General features: G+C 51.6%; 2 protein-coding genes across 10 annotated transcripts in view; one reads left to right on the forward strand and one right to left on the reverse strand.

The window, feature by feature from the left end:
• NAB2 (NGFI-A binding protein 2 (EGR1 binding protein 2)) overlaps window positions 1-1,224 on the forward strand; it is a 4,873-nt gene extending 3,649 nt beyond the window's left edge. Inside the window, exon 7 of the mRNA XM_005879066.2 lies at window positions 350-1,224. Within this exon, the coding sequence (XP_005879128.1) occupies window positions 350-459 (110 nt within the window). The 3' untranslated portion in view covers window positions 460-1,224. The remainder of the gene's footprint in view (window positions 1-349) is intronic.
• A 688-nt stretch (window positions 1,225-1,912) lies between these two features.
• STAT6 (signal transducer and activator of transcription 6, interleukin-4 induced) lies at window positions 1,913-16,190 on the reverse strand. 9 transcript variants are annotated; one of them, XM_014550076.1, is made up of 23 exons: window positions 15,901-16,186; window positions 12,040-12,124; window positions 11,786-11,922; window positions 11,239-11,377; window positions 10,824-10,907; window positions 9,992-10,130; window positions 9,813-9,865; window positions 9,459-9,607; window positions 8,776-8,907; window positions 8,459-8,647; window positions 8,090-8,177; window positions 7,817-7,939; window positions 7,158-7,250; window positions 6,634-6,840; window positions 5,018-5,112; window positions 4,785-4,921; window positions 4,319-4,465; window positions 4,117-4,180; window positions 3,903-4,010; window positions 3,616-3,708; window positions 2,797-2,862; window positions 2,575-2,706; window positions 1,913-2,487 (listed from the first exon to the last, which is right to left on the reverse strand). In XM_014550076.1, the coding sequence occupies exons 3-23, from the start codon at window positions 11,920-11,922 to the stop codon at window positions 2,298-2,300; spliced, it is 2,565 nt and encodes an 854-aa protein (XP_014405562.1). In that variant the 5' UTR covers window positions 12,040-12,124; window positions 15,901-16,186; the 3' UTR covers window positions 1,913-2,297. The 9 variants fall into 9 exon arrangements, 8 of the variants coding, with proteins under 8 accessions (XP_014405562.1, XP_014405560.1, XP_014405561.1 ...); XM_014550074.1 differs by lacking the exon at window positions 12,040-12,124 and having other exon boundaries at window positions 15,901-16,190; XM_014550075.1 differs by lacking the exon at window positions 12,040-12,124 and having other exon boundaries at window positions 11,786-11,874; window positions 15,901-16,187.
• Window positions 16,191-24,529: the final 8,339 nt, after the last annotated feature.

Here is a 24,529-nt window from a genome sequence, read left to right on the forward strand (position 1 = left end):
CCAGAGATGAGTGGGGGCGGCAGAGCCTAGGAAGGGGGAGGGGGAGAGGTCAGAGCCAAGCCACCCCCACAGCTCCTGACAGAACCAGAAATTCCAGCAGAGCAGAGGTGGGAGAGACAGAGAAAGAGAGACATACATACAGAGACAGAGAACTACACACAGCCAGAAAGAGGAGGGGGCACACACACTGGGATATGGAGCCCTCCATATACACACACGGTGGGCAGGAGTCAGTAACGCAGTCCATCAAGCTCCTCTTTTAGCCTTCTCTAGCCCTGCCTCTGTTCTCAACCACCTCTCTCTGCAGTGTCCACCCCACGGTCTCCTAACCTACCCCTTCTCCTTGCAGAGTTCGAGGAAGGGCTGCTGGACCGATGCCCTGCCCCAGGACCCCATCCAGCTCTGGTGGAAGGTCGCAGAAGCAGCGTGAAAGTGGAGGCTGAGGCCAGCCGGCAGTGAGGGATGGACTGGTACCCTCTCACCCAGGCCCTGGGATTTCTGGCTCCCACAGGTCCCTACACTCTCCATCCCTGGTCTCTAGTCACAACTCTGGATCCTTCTGCTGCCCTTCTCCTGCCTCCCCACTTGCTCCATGGGCATAAAACTATGGGGCTTCAAGCAATAACGAGCAGGGGCCTGGCAAGAGGACACAACGAGGGCGCGTTCTGCCCCTCAGCCTTGCCCACAGCACGGGGGCAAGGACTCTGCTCCAGAGCATCTGGAGTTCTCCCCTCACACAGCACACTCCCATTCTCTCTAGTGTGAACCAGTGGTGTGAGCAGTTGGACTCAGTTTGGATATGGGGGAAAGGGGAACTTCCCTGGGAAGGTCCAGCAGCTAAAAATGGAAACGTTTCCCCCCAGAAATGGGGGCCTGGGGACACTGGACCTGCTCTTCCTCCCCTCTGCTCCCCCATTTTTGTGCTTCTAGTTTGTTTCTTTAATTTAACAAGTGCTGCAGTTCACCCCCCCATGCCCATCTTTTCCCCCAAGTCCCAGCAGTTCTTTTCCTCCTGTCCTGCCCTCTCTGGGGGTGGGGTGGGGCGGTGGATGTGGGGTCCCTTTCATCAGCCCCCGCGGGAGGCCTGGGTTGGACTCAGTGTCTCCCGCAGCTGGGGGCTGGACCACAGCATCTGTCTGAGCAGTTAGAGCGTTTTTCTTTTCAGATCGTGTACAGTAGATTATTTATTTTGTTATTTTGGAATAAAATTTATTTTATGGCTTATGATCTATGGCCCCGAAGGGGGAGAAAGGGTAGTATGGGAGTGGAGGAAAACTGGCGGTGGCTGGGGAAGTAGAAAAGAAGCAGCGGGGAGGGTCCCTAATACATGGAGAGGACCACACACCTGGGCCAGGCCCCAGACTCACCCCTGCCTTGGGCAGGACTGGCAGTGAGCCACAGAAGCTAAGCCATAGGCGATGTCACAGCCACGTAGACCTACCTGAGCACAGTCATACTCAAAGCTGAGTGTATCTGGGTTATTAGCATGTATCAGAAGCTAGCACACTCACCAGTGTCTTCTGTGCAGTGTCTCACACTTCAAAAACTGTGTTTTCACAGGTAGAATGAGATAATGTCCTATGTGGCTATACGACTAATGTATGTGACATCTATATGTTAATGTGTCTCAAGTACACACACTTTAACACAGCTAGACACCAAGATACTCAGCCGTGTACTTCTGCACCATTTCATACACAACTGAAAGCCCCCATCTGACTGTCAGGAATCTGGAGCTGTCTGGGATTTGTTTTTTAAATCTGGGCAAAACCCACCCATCAGTAGCCAAACGTACAGGCCCTTCTTGTCCTCCCACCCAGGGTCTCCTGAACTGTTTCCTCATTCCCCCAGGGCTGGGACCCAGCCCCTCCCCTCCCACATCCCCAGCCTCTAGTGCAAGTGTGTGCACATGTCTCCATGTGCATCCTGGGTCCTGGCTGGGAGTGAGAGAAGGAGCTCTCCATGCCCTAACCTGTGCTCTTGCTCAGCCCCATCTCAGGGAGAGCTGTGTGTTCTGCGTGTGCAGGCATGCAGGGGCGGGTCTCGCTTTGGAACCTGAATTTCTCTCCCAGCACAGCAAGGGAGAGGACGGGGGTGAGTGTGTGGTAGGAGGGAAGGAATGGATAGGCTCCACCTGCAGTGCCTTCTCCTGGCAAAGTCTTCCTCTTCACCAGGGAGTAGGTGGGGCTAGGGGGACACACTCTCCATCTGTTGCTTAGCAGGAGCATGGGCAGGTGTCCAGAGCAGGTCCATCAGGGTAGAAAAGCTGTCTCTCTGAGCTCCCCCACCAGCTGGGATCACCAACTGGGGTTGGCCCTTAGGTCCATATGGGACATTGAGATCCCAGACTGCCCATAGGGATTGGGCTGCAGGAGAGGCTGGGCTCCCAAGGGCCCTCCTGCTGATTCCCCTTGCCCCTCCAGGAGAAGATTGGTGAGGTCCTGTTCAGTGGGCGGCAGCAAGGGCGGGAACATGTCTTCATCAACCCTGCCAGGAGGAAGGAGGGGAACAGGATCGGCATGGCACCCACTCCTCTAGCCCACACTCAGCCGCCACCCCCAGGCTGCCACTCACCAGGTGCGCTGAGAGAACCCCCCCACCGGCTGGCTCAGGCAGCTGTCTTCTGCCATGGTCACATCAGGGCAGAGCAGGGGCTCGGGGCTGGACATGGCATGCTCCTGAGGCTGGCACAGCAGCAGGCCCCTGCTGGGACCAGAAAAGTGAGTGACATGGTGGGTGGGGAGTGACGCGGGAGTGAATGGGGCGCATGCGATCAGGATGGGGAATGTCACTCACTGAGGGTGAGATTGGTCAAAGGGCAGGCTCATCTGGTCCAGGCTGGGGGACATCTGCAGGTGAGGTCTGGAAATGGGAAGAAGGGTACAGGCAGAGAAAGGAGAGCTGAGCAAGAGCTGGGTGTTACAAAGTCAAGACCACTGAATAAACCATGTTCTACTCCTTATCCTGACTAGAGCCAGCCATCTCTACAACGTGAGCTCCGTCTTCCCAACCATAAAGTGTGTGCTGGGGACTGGGAGGAGGGGGAGATGGGGACTGGATTAGCTCATTTCTGATGTTTATTTGGACTCTGAACTTTGGTGGTTCTGTGTCCCCCACCTCAACTCCTGGGAGGGAGATGTTATGTCTTGACTAAGAGTTTATGAGTTCCTGAGTGTTACCTGGGGAATAAAAATGTCTAGTTCACTTCAAGGCCAAAACAGATGAATAAATAAAAATCAAGATAGCAGATAAGTGACTGTGGATTCCAGGGGCAGAAGAGAGAATACTAATCCTTGCATACATAGCCCTTGCTGTACGCCAGGTACTTTGCTCAGCTGTACACATATTATGAACTCATTTAGCCTTTACAATAATCCTCCATTTTACAGATGAGGCCCCAGAGATAAGTAACTTGCCTGAAGTCAGTTAAATAGCAGAGCTGGAATCCAAACCCAGGGAAGTCTGGGTCTTAACCACTGAGCCTCAATGGAGTGAACAGAAGAGACAAAGTTTTTGCTGCCCCCTTCTCACAGAAGACCCTCTCCAAACATTTGAATGTCCATCCCCTTTGCAGCTGGGTGTCCCCACCCCATCCCTAAGAGGTTCTTCACTTACTCCGAGAAGGCTGGCAACACATTGACTGATTCTTCCTGGGAGAGGACTTGATAGGAAGGGATAGAGTGCGAGTGTGGTGGGTATACCTGGGGCCTGGGAAAAGAAAGTAGAATCCCTTGATGCCAGCTCTTCTACTGGACACCCCCAACCTCTGCCTCAGGATGAGGAACCCCTTTCATGGAAAGGAAAATTCCCTCCTTCAGTCCCCAGCTCCGGCTCTCCCAGCTGCCCATGCAGAGAGCCTGCCTGCACAGACCACTTCTATTCCCATCTCTCATGCTCCTTACCCCATATCTGGGCTGAGCTGCATGTTCATGGGGTCAGGGGCCATTCTAAGATCATAAGTGGGCAGCATAGTAGACATATGGGCCTCTGGAGTGGGAAGTGGCTGGTCCCTGGAGGAGGGAAGGAGATACCTGTAACTGACAAATTGTTGAGGCCGCCACCCCTTCCTGCAAGTGAGCACCAGGCCTCACCCATCATCCTCACCACCACACTCACCTTTCCACAGTCATCTTGATGGTAGCTGGGACGTAACCCCTGCCATCCTTACCTATCTGTTCGTCTGTTGTGGGAAGAAAGGAGAGCTATGAGTGCTCCAGGGTTAGGTTGGAGAGGAGGTGGGAAAGATGGCTATGGCTGATGGGCAAGTGGAAGAAGTGGAGCTACAAAAATGGGGTGGGAAGTCAGGGCTCCAGCTTACGCTTATAATGGCTCCGGAAAGCCTCATCCTTGGGTTTCTTGGGGTAGAGGTTTTTGAGCTGAGCAAGGTCCCGGATCCGGTCCCCCAGTGAGCGGATAGACAGGTCTTTGGCAGAGAATGGCTGGATGTTCTCTATCTGTGGGGAACCTACGACAGGAATGAGACCCTGAGCCCCTCCGTCCAAATTTTCTTCCCCTTTTAAGCCCCCACACAGAACTCAATCTACCAAGGCAAGGAGGAGTGGACCTCCAGTGGGGTCCTGGGGAGGAGGGCCCACTAGTCTCCATTCCCAAAAAGCTCACAGTGAGAAAGTGGAAGTTTTGACCACAGAAGGAAAAAGAAAAGTTGGAACTAAGGAAGAACGTTCTGAAGACCAGAATTTGCATCAAGGAAGCTAAAACATTTCCTTCTCAGAAGAAATTGCAGAGGGCACAGGCACAGACAGGACTGGCTGGAGTGACCTCACCATCCTGGCCCCGGATGACGTGGGCAATGGTGATGCCTCCAATCTCTGAGTCACTGAAGCGAAGAAGGAACGTTCCATCAGGCTCATTGAGAAGAAGGCTGGTGACATACTGTTTGCTGATGAAGCCAATGATCAGCCTGGCCAGGATGAAGGAAAGGATGGGGGTGGAGGCACTGGATATGAAGAGGGAGCTGGAGGTACAGCTGCTCAGACCACCTGGGGCAGAGACTCACCGATCTGACCAGTAGCTCTTGAGACAGCGTTTGGTGAGGTCCAGGACACCATCGAACCACTGCCAAAAGGTGAAGCCACGACCCAGCAGGATCTCCTGTGGGGGAGGGTGAAGCTGGTGTGAGCTCATGAAAAGGCCAGAGTTGGAGCCTGGTTAGGGCAAGTATGGGCTGTGAGGGCAGAGTCACAGGGCTGAGGGACCAAACTGGACCTGAGACTCCATCAATGATAATGGCCAATACTCAACGTTCACTATGTGCCAACAATTATTCCAAGCCCTTACCATAAATTAATTTATCTGATCTTTACAAGGTTATGGAGGCAGGTCTTATAGCTATCCCATCCTATTTAATAAAAGAGTAATATGCAAATTAACTGTCACTCCACCACAAAGATGGCAGCGCCCATAGAGGCCGGGGCAGGATGCTGATGGCATTGCCCGGCAATGCAAGCCCAGCAGGCAGGCACGGCCTGCAGGCAGCACCCAGAAGGGCCTGCTTTCCCATTGCCGTGGTGTGGAGCACGCAGGCCCCACAGAGAGCAGAGAACCACGGGGAGTGGGCCTAAGCCATCAGTAGGACATCCCCCGAGGGCTCCCAGATTGAAGAGGGTGCAGGTCGAGCTGAGGGACCCCCCCTCCCCCATGCACGAATTTTGTGCAGTGGGCCTCTAGTCTTAGAAATAAAGGATGGAAGCCCAGAAAGGTCAAATAACTTGCCCAGGTCCACACAGCTGGTGAACTCCCAGCTTTGCCCAGGAAGTCTGGGCTGGAGTTCCTCATAACCACTATGGTCCACCCGTCCCTAATGAAGCCTGGTGGAGTCCAGAGAAGGCAGCTGCCTGCTGGGTGTGAGTGTCTGGCTTCCTTTGCTAACACATTCTCTGGTCATGTGGGCTTTTCTTTCTTCCTTTTTTTCTAAGTGAGCAGAACATGACTGCATTTACCCAGCTGGTGGCCAACCAAGACACCCAGATTTCTTTTCCTCCCTGTTCTTGTAACAGACCCAGATCTGAGCCATCTTATTTTGGAGGGAATAAAATATAGTAGCTAAGAGCAAGAGTCAGAAATATGGGGTTTCATCCCAGCTATGCCACTCACCTGCTGGGAGGCCTTAGACACACCATTTGACCCCTCTGAGCAATAGGTTCCTGGTCTAAAAATGATGATGAAAATAGTACCTACCTCAAAGGGATGTTGGGAGGATTAAGTGAGATAAATATGTAAAGTGCTAAGCACAGTGCCTGGCATGTAGTAAGTTGTCAGTACATGGTTGCTGATATTACTGCATGTCCCTGTGGGATTTTGTCCTTGTTTTTGCAATAGGAACTATTTTACCCCTGGGTTCAAGTTATTTTGAGCTGTGTTTACACACAGTCTGGGTGAGTCATACAAGTCACTGGTAAAGAGGGAAGACAGGGGGTTCCTAATCCAAACCCTGAGGGAAGCCAGAAAATGCATCCTCTGGGCTGATGGGATTTCCTGCCATGACAAGGCCTTCCTGATGGACATGAAAGGGCATGGTGAAGACCCCAGTAGTCAGTCCCTGGGCAGAGATTGGAGATACCCTGAAGAGATGAAGAGCTTAGGGGTGGGATGTCCGAAGGACAGGGCAATGACCTTGTTGAACTGTGACCAGGACACAGAACGATGCTGGAAGGTCTCTATGCTGAGGCTGTTGTCATTGAAGATCTTCTGGGCCAAGAAGAGGAAGTGCTCTGGGAGTAGCCCCTGGTTGGTTCCCACCTCTGCCATGAACTTGAGGTTCAGAGTTTCACACATCTTCTCCCATGGCACCCGCTCAGCCACCACAAAGGGCACACGGTCCTGGGTGAAGGGGAAAGGAGAGGGTGCCTCAGGCGACCACCTTCCTTCTTACTCAAGAGGGGCCTTCATTCTTTCCACCTCCCCAAGACTGCCCCTCCCAGGTGTCCCCCTGAGCTCGCTCACAAAGATGGTGCTTTTCCAACAGTTTAGGGTGCTGCAACATGATATAGTTAAGACCGGTATGAAAAGAGGTCAGAAGTGCAAAAACAGGTCCATGAGAAGTTAAGGTCACTCCCATTTGAACATGCCTGCTAACCCACCAGCCTATACCCCATCCCCATGTTAGAGCCTCCCCCACCCCCCCAGTCTTTCCTCACCATCTCCGAGAAGGCATTGTCCCACAAGATGGTGGCTTTGGCATTGTTGTCTTGGTTGCCGTGGACGATGACCACCAGGGGCAGAGAAAGAGCCTAAGGAAGTGAGGAGAGGGGGTTCTTCTTATTGGGGTAAGGGGCTTCCTTAGAGAGCTGGCTCTGAGGGGGAAGCATTTGGACTCACACAGCATAGTTAAAAGATCATGGTGTGTTTTCAAATGCTTTCTAAAGCTCAATTAGGGCTTCAGCATGGAGAAGTGATTGTGAGTCAGTGCCATGGAGCAGACCTCCAGGTCTCCAATGCCAGCTCCAACACTTAGTAGCTGTGTGACTGGGGCAAATTCCTCAATCTGTCTGTCTCAATGTCCTCATCTGTAAAATGAGGCTAGTAATACCACCCTCCTCATACTGTTATTGTGAGCACTGTGTGTGTGTGTCACTTAAAATAGTGACCTGGTCTAGTAAAAGGTGCTAGTTGCTACTACACTGTTATTCCACGGTATGTGCACTCCGTGTCCTTGCTCCTCCCCGTGCATCTTGGAATGAGTGACAAACACAGAGGGTATGAGGCAATCATGAAGGTATGGGGATTGAGGGCCCCAGTGTGTAGCATGGAGGGGCACTGGGGTTCCAGATTGGGCAGGGCTGGGGCCTTGGTTCACCTGGAGCTGGATGGGAAGTTTGTTGGGGCCAAGTATGAAGCTGGTAGTAAAAAGTACAGCACACTTCTCCTCAGTGACTGATTCGGTGCCCTTCCGCTCACACCGCTTGATTTTTTTCAGAAGCTGCAGGATGGGGTGAGGGAGAGCAGGAGTGAGGACAGAAACTCCTGGGCCCCAACACCCTCTCCAAGGAGAGTCCCATGGTCTAAGGACCCTGACCCCCCCTCTCCCCCCCGCCACACACACACACCCACTGCTTCCTGAAGCCCTCACCAGGTTCTTGAACAGGGCGGAGCAGCAGTTCCCAGAACCAATGTTCTCGAAGGGCACGGTGTTGTTGGTGATCTCCCCAGAGCTTTCTCTGCCAGGGGAGGTCAGAGAGTGAGTGGGCTGGACCAGGTGTGGAGAGGAGCTTGAGTCCACGGGTGAATGGCGTGGACTTCTGGCTCCACATCTCCATTTCCCTGCCTGGGTTCTTAAGCGAGGCATCCCATCTAGGCCGAATCATGACGCCTCCCCCACCCTATTCCAACACTGATGCGACCCTCCCCTTCTGCCTTCATCACTCATCCCACGGCCTTCCCTCCCTCCTGAAGGTGCCGGTCCCCCAAGCTCCTCTGGCCTTCTCCAACCCCAGCTTACACTCCAGCCCCAGGCCCCTGGGGGTTGCTCAGCTCCCTCGCCTGCTTCTCAGTCACCATGTCAGCCCTGACCAGCGGGAACTTGGCAGAGGCCCCCAGGAACCGTAGACCCAGCAGGAATCGAACTCCAGCCTGAAACTTGGTTTGAGTTTTCAGAACCTGAGGGGGCTGCTTCTCCACGAGGAAGGAGCTGAGAGGAGGGAGGACAGTGAGGTGTTAGCATCAGGGGTTCCTCCCAGGAGCCCTCCCCACAACTCTAACCCACTTTCTACCTTGGGTCTGCTCTAGGCCAGGCTGGGGCTCACAGAGCGAGCATACCTGGTGACGAGGGTTCGCAGGACTTCATCCAGCCGGTTAATCAGCGCTGCCCGGGTCTTGGGCTCAAGCTCCCCACCAGCTGCCCCCACCTCCTGCTGCAGCTGGGAATAAATGTCCACCAGACTCTCACACCTGGGGGTAGGACAGTGGTCAGGGGCACAGGATTCAGGCTACCTGCTCTGGCCGAGATGCCCTGCCCTTAAGCCCAGGAAGAAAGCAGAATAATGTGTGTGGATGGAGGGGGCGGGCGGCGGGGGGATGGACAGTGGGTGTGGCTGCCAGCACCTGGGCTGAAAGGGCTCTGGGTGGGAGGTTCCTGTGGAAACCCAGCTGCCTCTTCCCCAGGGCTCTGGTACCCAGATCAGCTGCCAGCATGTATGGGGCATTTGCACCAGTTAAAAGATGCTCTACCCAATAGGCCAAATAGAAAAAGAATTCCCATTCCTCTGGGCATGGGGCTTGAAGAGAAAAGTGTGGGTTGGATGAACTCCCACTTGCGCCCCTTTGGTCGGGCGTACTTGTGCAGGACACTCGCTGAACAATAGGGTGCATAGCTCTGCTGGGGCTGGCTTCTGAGTCTTGGCCCACTCCAAGGCCTCTCTCACACCTGTGGGTCCTTCAGCAGGAACAGCAGGTGCCTGCCAACCCCCAGCCCTTCCCTTCCCCATCAGCCCTGCCCCCACCTCTCCTGTAGTTGGGTCAGGTTCTCGTCAAAGGGTGCGCCATTCCCTGCCAGCTGCTGCTGCCATTTCCAAATCTGGATCCTCTTCAGCACCAGGGCCTGGGCAGCCTCCAGCTCCCCAACAGTCTCCTGTAGCAACGTGGCCAGGGCCTGCGGGCACAATGGGCCTGAGCAAGGACTACACCCAGCTCCTCACCCAGCTCCTGATCAAAGGACTATCTTTCTCCCTCTCTGGCATTCCCTCACCCCACCTCAGTCTGCCTTTCTAAGGTCTGATCTCCATCACTCCATAGATTTGAGATCCATCAAAGATTGCACTTTGAGCTCAATCTCCACCTCTCAGTCCATTACTCACCTCACTTGGCCCAGTCCCCTTGGCAGGAGCTTCTATCAAGCTGTGCAGAGACACTGAGGGTAGGGGCAGAAATCAGGGGTACAGAACGATTTGAGGTTCAGTCACAGTTGCGGTCTAAGAGGAAATCACTCCCCCACGCTCCCCCAAACCCTCTTAGGGCTCCAGGCCCAGGGTCCCACCTTGGCCAGCCTCAGCCTCCTGCTTCAGGGCTTCTCGGAGAAGGCAGGTTTCCCCCACTCGGTGTCGCAGCCGCTGCAGGGCTGTGCTAAACTTGAGTTCCTCCTGCTTCCAGTGGAAGGACATTGGCAGGTGGCGGAACTGCACAGGAGGGACAGATGTCAACAACTGTAACACTCTGCCCTAGCTGGTGTGACTCAGTGGTTACTGCATCGGCCTGTGCACTGAAGGGTTGCCAGTTCGATTCCCGGTCAAGGGCAGGTACCTAGGTTGCAGGTGTGCATGTGGGAGGCAACTAATTGGTGTGTCTTTTTCGCATCAATGTCTCTCTCTCTTTCTCCCTCCCTCCCTCCTCCTACTTTCTCTAAACATTAACGGAAAAAATATCCTCAGTGAGGATTAACAAAAGCGCGCTCGCGCGCACACATACACACACACACACGCGCACACACACAGAACTGTAACACTCTGCCCATTCCTCTCTACTTGGCCTCCACTCTGTAAAGGGGTGCCTGCTGCCATGCTCTGCAGAAAAGAGAAACCACTTCCCTTGTCTCCCTTTTGACAGCTCTTCTTGACCTTTTGGAATCTCCCAAAGGTAAGACCTCTCTCCTTGCTCCTTGCTCTCCTCCCAGGCCTCTCTACCCCCAATCCCTCATCTGAAGTTTCCCTGAGCTAGGCTTGGGGTTCACTCTGACCTTAGGAGCCTCCTTTAGTCATCCTGGGCCTAGAACACTGAGTCTTGCCTGAAGTTCAAATTCCTTCTAGTTTCTCATGGTTCAAGCCAAAGTTCCAGGGAATTGAGTTGGGGTGGGAGATGGGGTGTCACAATACCTGCTCCATGACAGCTTTTTTCTCCCCTTGAAGTATTTGTCTGAAAGTGGCCACCAGCTTCAGGGGGTCCCTCTGATATATGCTCTATAGAAATGAAGCGTGGTAGACAGAGTTAGCCTGGCTCTTACCATGTCAGTCTCCCCTTCTAATCCCCCACCTCAATTCACACACACACACACACACACACACACACACACACACACACACACGCACTGAAGGCAACACAGCTGTAGACTCCAGAAGTTTTCCTGCATTTGCATGCTTTTAAAATCAAATTTGCATGCTGGCTTACAGCTAACCATAGGAACACCAATTTGTTTCCAGCGTCCAACCAATTTTCTTACAGCAGCCAGTGCTCACCCCAGCTCCACCCCAGCCCCCCTCCAGCCTTGTCCCCGCCCACTCCTGCCCCCACCTCCAGGGTGTTGATGTGCTGCAAGATGGCACTCCCCTCCCCCTGCTTTCTGGCTGAGGCCTGAAGATGCTGGACAGTGGCGGAAAGTAGGGTGCTGGCCATGTTGCAGCAGAAGGCATCTGAGCCGACCAGGAACTCCCTGTGGGAAGATCAGGATGAGGAGGCCTTGACTCGGGGCTTCATCAGCTCTACTGACCCTCCACCCCACAGCAAACAGCTCAGTGGCTCCTTCCTCTATTATTCTCTCCATCCAAGCCCTCTGCAGCCCTCATCATGCCTTGTTCCCCATCTTCCAGCTGTGATAGGAAGTGCCCTTGCCCCAGCCCTGACCTCCCTCCTCTTTGGTTCAGCCTCCTAAAGGGTAGGGGATTCCAGGTGTCAACATGCATAGTCTGGCTAATGCAACACAGACTCCCTGCTAAATCTAGGTTCCCACAACATCAAATAATGAGTCCCAAGTCCTGCAATGGTGCAGAGAAAATCTAATGAAAGGAAAAGTGGGTGAGGAAGGACCTGGGGGACTAACATGGGGGCAGCAGGGACTCACCAGGGCTGTTTCTCCAGCCAGTCACCCAGGAGATGCCGCAGGTGTTGGGGAAAGTCGACGTAGAGCCGCTGCAGTTTTTCTGGGGGTATCTGGGAAACCAACCCCCACAGAGACATGATCTGGGGTTTGGAGGGCATCTGGAGGAAAGGAACAGGCCACTCTGAGAAGTGCCCAAGGAATGTGACCTACGTCCTGGGTCAGCCAGGGATCTCCTGTAGATCGCTCTCCCAGAGATCATCTCCACCATCACTCACAGCCAGACCACCTCAAACCAGGGACATTTTTGGTCAGTGTCTGAGAAAAGGTGAACCCTTCAATGGTAGACACAGGGTAATGGAGCTGTAGGCAGAGGACTTAGGTTGCAGCTCTAGACCTGGCTCTGGTTCTGTGGGCAAGGAACTTCCTCTCTGTGGGCCTAAATCTTCTCATCTATAAAATATGATGCTTGGATAGGGGCAGAACTTTCCAAACTCTTTAAAGGAATAGTTTTAATGTGTGTAATCCGAATTATATAACAGGTAAAAAATCAGAGTTTTTGGGGTTAATCCTCACCTGAGGACATTTTTCCCCCATTGATTTTTAGAGAGTGGAAGGGAGAGAAAGAGACACACAGAGACAAACATCAGTGTGAGAGAGACACATCAATTGGTAGACTTTGCCTTCGCACATGCCCTGACTAGGGCCATGCCCTTGACCAGAATCAAACCCGGGACCCTCAGTCTGCAGGTCGACGCTCTTTCCACTGAGCCAAACTGGCAAGGGCAAAATTGGAGTTTTGAAAGCAAGTGTGGTAGGCCTGGAACTCTACTGCTTCTTCCTGCCTCTCCCCACCTCCTGACCCCAAATATGACCCTGAGAAACCCTTCAAAATTCCAGGGTTCCATGAGATAATTTGAAAACTAGCCAACAGGATAATGAAGAAGAGGATGGTGGAGCAATAATAGCTACCAATTACTAAGCACTCACTATACATGAGGCATTGCTCATTATCTCATTAGAACCTCACAACAATTTTTTAAATATATAATTATCTCCTTTCATAGCTGAAGAACCCATTCTCTTATATGCATACTAGAGGCCCGGTGCACAAAACTGTGCACTCGGGGGGAGGGGTCCCTCAGCCTAGCCTGCACCCTCTTGCAGTCCAGGAGCCCTCAGGGGATATCCGACTGACGGGCTTAGGCCTGGGGAGTGGGCCTAAGCCTGTCAGTCGGACATCATTAGCGTTGCTTTGGAGGCAGAAGAGACTCCCGTCACTGCTGCTGCGCTTGCCAGCCATGAGCCCGGCTTCTGGCTGAGCAGTGCTCCCCTTGTGGGAGTGTACTGACCACCAGTGGGCAGCTCCTGCATTGAGTGTCTGTCCCCTGGTGGTCAGTGCACATCACAGCAAGTGGTCGTTCTGCCCGTTCGGTCAATTTGCATATTAGCCTTTTATTATATAGGAATAGAGGGCCAGTGCACGAAATTCATGCGGGGAGGGGGGAGGGTCCTTCAACCCAGCCTGCACCCTCTCGCAATCCGGGACCCCTCAGAGGATGTCTGACTGCTGGTCCAACTGCCATTTAGGCCCGATCCTGCAGGGATCCCTGCGGGATCGGGCCTAAACCAGCAGTTGGACATCCCTCTCGCAATCTGGGACCACTGGCTCCTAACCACTCACCTGCCTTCCTGATTGCCCCTAACCACTCTGCCTGCCTGCCTGATCTCCCCTAACCACTCTCCTGCCTGCCTGATTGCCCCTAACCACTCACCTGCCTGCTTGATCACCCCTAACTGCTCACCTGCCTGCCTGACTGCCCCTAACTGCTCGCCTGTTTGCCTGATCACCCCTAATCACTCTGCCTGCCTGCCTGATTGCCCCTAACCGCCTCTGCCTCGGCCCCCACCGCCGTGGCTTTGTCCAGAAGGACGTCCAGAATGATGTCCAGAAGGTTGTTCAGCTATCTGGTCTAATTAGCATATTATGCTTTTATTACTATAGATATGCATAGTCCATGGATAGACAATAGTGTAGGGAAGGTCTGGAGAGGGGGTGGGTGCAGGGTTGAGGGGGTCAATGGGCAGAAAAAAAAGGGGACATCTGTAATACTTTCAACAATAAAGATAATTTACAAAAGAAAGAAACCAAGTCTCAAGGAGGTTCTCTAACTGTCCAAGGCCACTCAGCAAGCACATTTGGAATCGGTATTTGAATCCAAGTGGGGATTAACTATCACACTGTACTATTAGGATCCCTTACAGATCCAAATCCCATCATCCTGAGGGGCAGGGCTGAGGGAGGAAGGTTGAAGAAGGGGAGATGGAGCAAAGAGGAAAGTAGAGAGAACTCAGGAAGAAAGTGGGAGAATGGAGAAAAGTGGGGTTGATAAGCCTGGAATAAAGGGTTTAAAAGAGTGGGAGAGGATGCTAGAACCTTGGCTAGAAGGCCAAGGACAGAGAAGAAAAGAGGAAAGGAGGAGATGAGAGAAGTAGGGGAGATGTTTGTGGCCCCTTTCTGAGTGGGCTGCAGGGTAGGGTAAGTATACCCGTAGTTTCCCAGGGGTCTCTCAGTTCATGTTTTTGTAATGTCCTTGTCCCAGAGACGAGGGAGAAGAAGGGGATGGAAACTCCCTGGGTCTCCCCCAGCTCAGTAACCCCAAATCTTCCTGTTGTGCTTTTAGCGTCTCCCTTCTCCCAGGACTCCCCAAGAGATAGAGAGCAGAGGAGCCTCTTCTCTGGAGATTCCTGCTTCAAGACCCTCCCCCCAACCCCAGTCCCTCTCCTCCCCCAGCTCTATTTTCCCAAAAGTATAATCCTCTTGCCCTCCTGTCCCTAAGCCCTCCACACCCTCCTCTCTTTTCTTCCCAAAGCAGAATCTCCCCCTGCACCCCCCCCCCCTCTTGCTCAGGGTCCTCCAATAGGCCCTTCTCTATTCACCCTCTGGGGTGGGGCACATTTGGTCTGTTTCAAATCCAAGGGAAGGCTCTATTCCTTCTCTCTTCCTCTCATGTTTCCCACGGAGCTAAGACTCTGACCCTCTACCCCTACCCTATTGAGAATGGAGGTGATTCCTAAGTCATGGACCAGCCTCCTGGCCTGGTCCTGGCTTCAAATCTCCTCCCCTACTCCATCCTCGGACTTCAGGAGGCCACACTATTCCCCACTCGGACTCAAGAACAAGGCTGGGTCCACTGGCTGGTCAGCAGGGGAGCACCATCTGTTTAAAGCCCCCTGAAGACTGTCAGGGACCCAGGAGCCACGGCCTGAAGGGATGGGGCCAATATTCCCGTCCAAACCGGGAAGGAAAACCCGTTGTCCAGGATTCTCATCAGCTGCTTCGTGGCCTACATCTGTTCTCCTCAACCCTACATCCCCTAGTCCTCTGGTCGCCGGACCACAGGATCAAAAGTCAAAGGAGCTTCTCTGAGTTGCCCAATGTGTGTATGTGGCGGTGGGGGCGGGGAGGGGGAGGGAGGCGGAGCCAGTTCAGCACGAGGAAGGTTAACCCCGCGCCGCCGGGAAATCTCGGCGTCTACAGCAGCCAAGCGTGGAGCAGTTTTGAGGGGGAAATTCCCCCTCTTCTGGGGCACCATGAGGTCTATATCTCGGGCTCGCTCACCCCCCAGTTCCTGGACAGGAACCTTCATGGGAATAAAGGACAGGGGTTTGTCAAGGGCCCACCGGCATCAACCTTCCAGGGAGGGGCAGCTACTTCCCCCCCCACACGCAGCGGGCGGGAGGACACCACCTTGCCCTCCTTCCCCGGAGTTTACAGTCCCGGGCGATGGGAAAAGTGTCCCCAGGCGGGGGGTAGGGGTGCTGGGCCTGTGCCCATTCCAGATTCATCTGAGATTCGAAACTGCCCGGACCCAGTAGCACCAGCGACCAACACCAGCTGAAACAGCTTCCGGGGGACCATCCACTCTGCCAAGGGGAGGGTCCTCAGATGCCCCGGGCTCACCCCCCCCCCGCCACTCACACACACACACACACACACACACACACACACACACAATTTCATCAGTCTAAATATTCGTACTGTGGACTGATTTCATTTAGCGTGGGTAATGCCTTATTCAAGGGACACTGGGAGTCGAGGCCCCCCCACCCTCCCTTCCTCGGAGGCATCCCCTCACCTTGGCAACCTCTCTGCTGTCTTCTCCCTCTCTCGGCAGGCACTGCAAGGCCATGGGTCTGTAGCTCTGTCCAGCGAGTTCAGGGCTGGCCTTGCTAGCACCCGCCCTCCACCACCACCACTACCAAAAGGAAAACACACACATACACACACACACACACACACACACACACACACACACACACACTCCTCTCCCCCTCGTCCTTCCTCCTCAGTGTAAGCAGTGGCTGCCCCAGCCTGCTGTTTCCGGCTTCTCTGTCTACCCAGGTCCCTCCCTGGAGCTCTGACGACACAGAGAAGAGAAAGTAGGCTGGAGGAGGAAGAGGAAGAAAGTGGGTGAGTTGTGTGTACCTCCTGTGCCAAGTGGGGGGAGACAGGACTGCTGGGGCTTGAGGCCCTTGGGCCTGGCTGGAGGGGAGACTGACCCCCCACTTACTCTGTTGCCTCACAAGTGATAAACTTTTCTCAAGAAAGTCACCTAATATCAAGCAGAGACATGCCGCCCCAAACTGCCTCTCCCGTACTCAGACTTTCACAGGGGCTCCAGCGCTGGGGTTCACGAGGGACGGGGCACCCCGGCGCCTCTGGAAAAGCCAGTCCCGCTGGGCTCTGCACTCCCTCCAGTGGAGGACCCTGAAGAGCAGCAGGGGAGCTGGCGCTGGAAGGAACGCCTAGGTCCCCCTCCCTTTCTGCCAGGGAACGCCTTAGAGGTCGCGTGACCACTGATGGGAGGAAATGGGGGTGGGGGTGGGGAGAAGAGACCCCAAGCTCAGAATTCTGGAAAACTCCAGAGTGCCTCCGACTGCCCCCTCCTCACAGGGCGCTACTCCTCAGACCCTGGTGGGAGTGGGCGTGGGCTGGAGTTGGTGCCTGCAGATTCCCAAGGGACAAGTTGGAATACGAATCTGCTGTGCAGCCTCGTGAAGTTCCTGTTTCTGGAGTAAACACTGAGACACACCCAGAAACAAACACACACGAACAACTCCCTGGCCACAGACCACACACACATGCTTACACACATGCAGGCAGGTTCACAGACGTGTCAGCGCTCGGAGCCACATACAGCCACAGGAGACACGCACGCAAGGCTTGCTCAGCTTCTGAGTCATCATCAGAAGTAATGGCTAATTTCTGCAGCTTTTGCTGGAGGAGGAGCTGGAGGAGGTCAAGAGACCTAGAGAGGCCTTCACGCCCCCGAACCTGAGAGACAGTGGTGTGTGGAAAGGATGGTCCCTGGGGGATCGGGAGGTGGGAGGAAATTTCTACTCCCCTCTTTCTCCCACACCCCTTCCTAAACAGGGCAGGGCTGAGGGGCCAAAGCTAGGCCTATGCTGCCCCCTGGTGTCTGAACTGATACCTAGAATTCAGTTCCATGTGGATGGGCACGTGAGTTCAAGACCTCAGAATGTGTGGGCTCCACCAGGCAACAGAGGGTTGCAACTGACCACAAACTTCTTTTTTCCTATGCTCTGTTTTGTGCAATCTAAATAGCCACTTGATGGATGGTAGGACTGGGGGAGGGTGTGGCAAATATGGCACTCGCTCTCAGGGTCATGCAAGTGGGAGTATCATTACCGAAAGTCTAGCCAACCCTGCAATTGCAGTTAAGAACTGGGAGTCTGGAAACAGACTGCTTGGGTTCAGATCTTGCCAACACTGCTAACTGCACAACTCTGGGCAATTTAATCTTTGTGCTTCAGTGTTGTCATCTGTAAAATGGAACAAATAACACTCTTAACTCATGAGGTTGTAAGAGTAAAATGTGATAAAACATGTGAGGGCTTAGAACAGGGCCTGGCACATAGTAAACATTAGGCAGGCCCTAACCGGTTTGGCTCAGTGGATAGAGCGTCAGCCTGCGGACTGAAAGGTCCCAGGTTCGATTCCGGTCAAGGGCATGTACCTTGGCTGCGGGCACATCTCCAGTAGGGGGTGTGCAGGAGGCAGCTGATTGATGTTTCTCTCTCATCGATGTTTCTAACTCTCTATCCCTCTCCCTTCTTCTCTGTAAAAATCAATAAAAAATATATTTTTAAAAATTAGGCACTATTTGTTTGGCCCAGGATAAACCATACATGAGGAAGGCAGCAGGGCCTCCATCCTACACAGGGGTCCCTGGTTTGGGGGTCATATTAGCTCCACTAAGACAAAGCCTATTGGAGGTATGTGTGTTTATGTGTTTATCGTGTCTGGAAGGCAGTGAATTGAAAAGGAGGGGGAACAGGGGTGGAGTTGGCCAGCAGGGAATCTGTCCTAGGGTCACGGTGTGTGCACATAGGCACTCACAGCACACATATGTATGTGCTCCCAGCTGCCCACTCTGCCTGCAGACATCCACAGACAGTGGCTGAATTCAGGCTTCATCAACTAAGGGTCTCAGAAGGTCCAAGTTCCCCCGAACTTTTGCAAGAGAAGGGGAGGAGTGAATGCAGACTCTAACTTTGCCTCCTTTGGGGGGTAGGAAGGTGAGGAGCAAATACTGGTAGGAAAACAATATTTATTGTCACACTCTCCAACTGATTCCACCGAGGGGGATGCTGTGATGTCATGGAGAGAACCCAGAATTTAGAAGCAAATCGGCTTGGGTCTGATTCCACGTTGTGTCTACCCCTTGAATAGAGACAATAGTTACATCTACTTTACATGGACTGGGCTAAGGAGGTGTTTAGGATGCAAAATTTAAGGAGGCGCTCATCTTCAGGTTGTGCAATTGCAGGGTTGGCTAGACTTTCGGTAATGATACTCCCACTTGCATTACCCTGAGAGCGAGTGCCATATTTGCCACACCCTCCCCCAGTCCTACCATCCATCAAGTGGCTATTTAGATTGCACAAAACAGAGCATAGGAAAAAAGAAGTTTGTGGTCAGTTGCAAACCAACTGAGTCACAAAATCAATTTGGTGAGTGTATTAATTTGCTGGGGCTGCCATCACAGAACACCACAAACCGGGTGGCTGACATGACAGAAATTTATGGTCTCACAGCACTAGAGGCTGCAAGTCCACGATCCAGGTGTTGGGAGGGTTGGTCTCTTCAGAGGGCTGTGAGGGAGAACCTGCTCCAGGTCTCTCCCCTGGGCTTGTAGATGGCCGTGTTCATGTCCCGTGGTGCTCTCCCTGTATGTGAGTGTATCTCCAAATTTCCTGTTTGCTAAGGACACCAGTTGGATTGGATTAGGACCCAACCTAATGACCTCATTTCAATGTGATTACTTCTGTAAAGACCGTATCTCCAAATAAGGTCACATCCTGAGGTACTGGGGGTACTTCATAAGAATATGAATTTTCAAGGGACATAGGAATTCAACATATTAACATATGAATGTTCAAGAGACACAGTTCAGTCCATAACAGTTAACATTGATGACCACCACTTTTTAAAAAAACAAAGTAGAATAGAATAGAAAATACCAGAATGTATCACACAAAGACGTAAGGATAAGCAGTGTTTACTACACTTGATCTTAGCCAAAAGGCCGAGAAGCGATGAGGATAAGTAGTGTTTAGTGAAACTTGTTTGTTTTATATATGCATCTGAGTTCTAGGTCTTGATGTAAAAGACATTTCAGTGCAGGTTGTGATTTTCCTTTTTAAGCATCATTTGGATTTTGGTTACCACCACAAATCGCTTTGCATTGCTTTTTATTTTTATTTATTTATTTTTTTAAAAAATATTTTTATTGAATTGAGAGAAGAAGGGAGAGGGAGAGAAGGATAGGAACATCAATGATGAGAAAGAATCGTTGTTTGACTGCCTCCTGCATGCTCTACACTGGGGATCGAGCCTGCAACTGGGGCATGTGCCCTTGACCAGAATCGAACCCGGGACCCTTCAGTCCACAGGCTGATGCTCTATCCACTGAGCCAAACCCAGTAGGGCTGCATTGCTTTTTAATTATTTTATGGGCAAATTCTTCTCTGACAAGAACATAAGCTCCTGGAGGACAGGGGATCATCTCATCTTGTAAACGCTGCTGTGTAGCTAGAGAAGACAACATTTTTTCTTGCCAGTAAAAACAAGGACTACAGTTTAGTGAGTGTTTGCTGTGTACCTGGCACGGGGCTGAATGTTTTCCATACACTCTCTTACATAAGGACTAAACATAATGATGATGGCAGGAGTTCAGCACATTACACAGACAACACGAGTGGGTGCCATGTTCAGGTGCGCTGGACAGCAGTCTGGGATATGTGGAGGACTGAGGGATAAAAGGAAAAGGTCACAGAAGAAATGTGGGAAGCGGCGGTGGGCCCTTAGCCAGTTCTGTCTCTCAGACTTTGGCCATTGTCCCAAAATTTCCATCCACCTCAATACCAACCCACCACCTAGATTAGAGGAAACAGAGGCCCTCAGTTGGAAACTCCCTCCGCTTCCGGCTCCCGACCAACAGACATGCTCATCAGCACCTGTGCCCTCCCTCAGGCTCAGAGGAGAGGATATGCCTGCCCCTGCCCAAGGCATGCTCCTCCACCTGTGCTCAGGGCCCCTCCCTTCTGCTTCCCCAAGCACAGTTCCATTCACTGTGTCCTCGATCCTCCAAATCTGCAACGTCTCATTTCTAATTATTACGGCATTTTACCTTCAGCATTTAAACATGTTCAAATCTCTCCCACCTTAAAAAAAAAAAAAAAGTATAGTAAGCAAATAGAACAAATCTGCCCAGAATCTATGTCCAGTTGATTCAACAAAAATTTGTTCGGTGTCTGTTCGTAGGCTCTTAAAGCTGAGAGGGGGAGTCCGATTAGTTAACAGCGATACTATAGGATAGTCTGGACTATGACTCTAGTGAAGCACAGGGTGCCGTGGGAGTACATAGGAGGGGCACCTAGACTGAGTAGAGAGTAGGAGAAACCAGGAAGGTCTTCCTGGAGGAGGTGATGCCCCAACTAAATCTTGAAGGAAAATAGGAGTTATTTAGGCAAAGAACAAGAGAAGAGTTAAACCAGGAAGATGATTTAGCATATGCAAAAGCATGGATACTATGGGAGCATAGTACCTTCTGGAAATGGGTAGTAGTCGGGAATGGGGAGCAGTAGAGGACTTAGGGTAGGTGAGTAAGATGATGAGATTTAGTAGAGAGACCTCCCTAGCTGTAATGTAGAGGAGGATTTAAAGTGTAAGTCTGAAGCCAGGAGAACAATTCAGATGGAGGAGACCATTTAGTGAAGGACTAGAGGTGAAGCAGTGAGGAACAGAGGCTGGTTTAAGAAGAAAAGTAAAGCCGAACCGGCTTGGCTCAGTGGATAGAGCGTCGGCCTGTGGACTCAGGGGTCCCAGGTTCGATTCTGGTCAAGGGCAGGTACCTTGGTTGCGGGCACATCCCCACTGGGGGGCGTGCAGGAGGCAGCTGATCGATCTCTCTCATCGATGTTTCTGGCTCTCTATCCCTCTCCCTTCTTCTCTGTAAAAAATCAATAAAATATATTTTTTTTTAAAAAGAGAGAGAAGTAAAGACATGTGGGGCCAGTGGGTAAGGAAAGAATAGAGTCAAGGAACTAGAAGTATCCATAGACCTAAAGACCAGTCTTCCTGGGAGCGAGGGAGAGAAAGATCCGGAGGGCTGGAATGTCGTGGTCAGAGACAAGGGGCTAAGATTTCAGCCCAGTTTCCTTGCCAGGGTGTGGTACAGGTTGTGGCTACTGGAGTGAGTGGTATGGTAATGTCATTAGAGTTGAGGAGGGCAAGGAACCAAGAAGCCAGTGGAGGTGAGTCATTAGAGTTGAGGAGGGCAAGGAGCCAAGAGGCCAGAGTGCTGCTGGACTATCTGCATGAACATTAAAGCCACCTGGCTTTTGCAAAAGACCTGAAGATAGACAGGAAGACAGTGAGTCAGATGCCATAGTCTTCAAGGAGTGTGGGAAAGGGACCAGGCCATGATGATATCAAAAATAATAACTAGGATTTAGTGAGGGTTTATGTATTACTTCAACTCCTACTTTAAAAACATCTTAAGCCCTGGCGAGTTTGGCTCAGTGGATAGAGCATCAGCCTGTGGACTGAAGGGTCCTGGGTTCGATTCCAGTCAAGGGCACATGCCCGGACTGTGGGCTCGATCCCCAGTCAGGGGCGTGCAGGAGGCAGCCGATCAATGATTCAATGATTCTCTCTCATCATTGATGTTTCTATCTCTCCCTCTCCCTTCCTCTCTGAAATCAATAAAAATGTTTTAAAAAACATCTTAAGCTCTGTATATTTTATCCTAGAACATTATGAGGTAGAACTATGTGCCCAAGACAGTAGCCGCTAACCATATGTGGCTGTTTAATTTAAAAATTAAATTTCTCAGATGCACTAGCCACATTTCAAATGATCAATAGTCATCTATGGCTAATGGCTACTGTATTAGCACAGACATGGGGCATTTCCATCATCACAGAAAGTCCTATTGGATAGTACCAAGAGCCCTCATTTTACAGATGAGTAGATGGCAGTGTAGAAAGGTTAAGTAACCCGCCTGAGGCCCAAGCGCTGGCAAGTAAGCTGGGATTGAATTCCAGTTAGTCTGGCACAAACACCGTTGCCCTTAAGCTGCATGCTACACATATTCTCAATGGAAGGTGAAATGGCTGGCCCTTATAAAGGAAGAGGAATTTATGGTATATGACTATCTGTGAAAGCGCCGATAGAGCCTGCTTAGCAGTAAGCCTTATAGGAAAAGTCTGGATTCTGTACAGGTGTTCCCTTCCCATGCATTCAGGGGAGGAATCTCTTTGGTCTAGCCAATCACAGTATTTCCATACCCTCGGCCAATAGGACCTTAGAGGGCTCTTGGGAAAGATTTTGTTCTTCTTCAATGGCAAGTCCATACGTGAGACTGGAATAGCTGCAACCATGTGGCAACTCTGAAGAGAGATACCATCAACCTTTGGGGATAGAATAACAGTGCAAAGAGGTAAAAAACAAAAAAACAAAACAAAACAAAACTCTCAATGAGTCAACCAGTCCTCAGCCTGCTCCAGACCTCCTCATTTGTTCAATCTGCTTTAAGCAGGTCTTCTGTTACTTGCTGCTAGATGCATCCTTAACTGAGATCTTTTTTAAAAAATATATATTTTTATTGATTTCAAAGAGGAAGGGAGAGGGAGAGAGAGAAACATCAATGATGAAAGAGAATCATTATTGATGATCTGCCTCCTGCACACCCCCTACTGGGGATCAAACCCACAACCCCAGGCAATGTGCCCTGACCAGGAATTGAACCGTGACCTCCTGGTTCATAGATTGACGCTCAACCACTGAGCCACGTCGGCTGGGCCTTCACTGAGATCTTGGTGGCGTCATACTAACTAAGAAATGGAGAGCCCAGAGTGGGATGACTGCCCATGATCCCGCCACCACTCGTTTTGTGGACTTGGAGGAATAAGAGACATATATCTCTTTAAAGGAAGAGAGTCCTCAGACAAGCAAAGAGGAGCAAGGACAATCTGAACTGAAGGTGGCCCAGAGCTTTGTGCAAGGATGGGGGTGGAAAGCATTACAAGGGTGGTCAGGAAGAGGAAGCTCTGGGCTGAGTGGAGAAGGGTAGACGCCCATTGAAGCCTGCCAAGGACGACAGGATGTGAGCAGTGGCGGGGTCAGCTGATCTCAAGGTTCCAAATGAAGTCCTGGAGCTGTCAGAGGCTGACTGTGGTCAACAGACCTACATCTCACAGAAGGACAAGTAGCAGCCCCGGTGGGTGGGCAAAGTCAAACATCTCTGAATGGTGCCAGCTGTGGTCAGGATTGAGCCTCTCCAAGGAAATTCCAGCCCTCTAACTTGCACTGTAATTACTTCTCTCTCTCTCTCTCTCTCTCTCTCTCTCTTTCTCTCCAGCCAAGCTTTTGGGAAAGTTATTCACGCTCACTGTCTTCCCTCCCTCACCTCCTCAGTACACTACCAGCTGGCCATTGTCTCTACCAGTCCAATGAAACTGTCTGGCCCATGTCACATATGCCCTCCTAGGTGTCAAGAATGATGCCTGCCCCAGTCCTTCTCTTGATAAACTCTCACCAATACTCCACACTGTCAGCCACTCCTGAGTAAGTTCTGCCTCCATTGGTTTTCATGATTCCTCTCTCCTGGTCTTCCTCCCACCTCTCAGGGTGCTCCTTCTCAGTCTCCTGTCTTCACAGGCAATTCTTCCTGTGTTATCTTATAAAGCAATGTAATATGGTGGTTAAAACCATGGCCTCCGGTGTCAGCCCACCCGGGTTCAAATCCCTGCCCTACCACTTGCACTTGGCAATGAGAGGACTGTGCCCTCTCACCAGTCCAAGGCTTGAACCTGTCCAAAACAGTGTAGCGGCTCCCCACAATAAAGTTTTAATTCTGTTTCTTTGTTACTAATGTTGTGGCCCCACCCCATAACAAAGAAACAAAGGAAAATGTCCCCATCGAATTTCTGAATAGTATTATTCCTTCGGGAATGCTGTGTCATAAATTAAAATTGAAAGTGGGTGCAATCATCATGCTACTGAGAAATCTCAATAGTAAATGGGGTCTTTGTAATGGTACCAGATTTATTATCAAAAGATTACGACCTAACATTATTGAAGCTGAAGTATTAACAGGATCTGCAGAGGGAGAGGCTGTTCTGATTCCAAGAATTAATTTGTCCCCATCTGACACTGGCCTCCCATTTAAATTGATT

The sequence above is a fragment of the Myotis brandtii genome, unplaced genomic scaffold (assembly GCF_000412655.1).
Source record: "Myotis brandtii unplaced genomic scaffold, ASM41265v1 scaffold581, whole genome shotgun sequence".
NCBI lineage: Eukaryota > Metazoa > Chordata > Mammalia > Chiroptera > Vespertilionidae > Myotis > Myotis brandtii.

Excerpts from the sequence above, each read along its gene's own strand:
- STAT6 (XM_014550074.1), bottom strand. The coding sequence starts at position 15,954 with ATGGCCTTGCAGTGCCTGCCGAGAGAGGGAGAAGACAGCAGAGAGGTT. Across the intron at positions 8,908-9,458 it reads CTGACCCAACTACAGGAGAG|GTGTGAGAGTCTGGTGGACA; the intron begins GTGGGGGCAGGG and ends TCCTACCCCCAG. Across the intron at positions 6,841-7,157 it reads ACAATGCCTTCTCGGAGATG|GACCGTGTGCCCTTTGTGGT; the intron begins GTGAGGAAAGAC and ends CCCTTCACCCAG.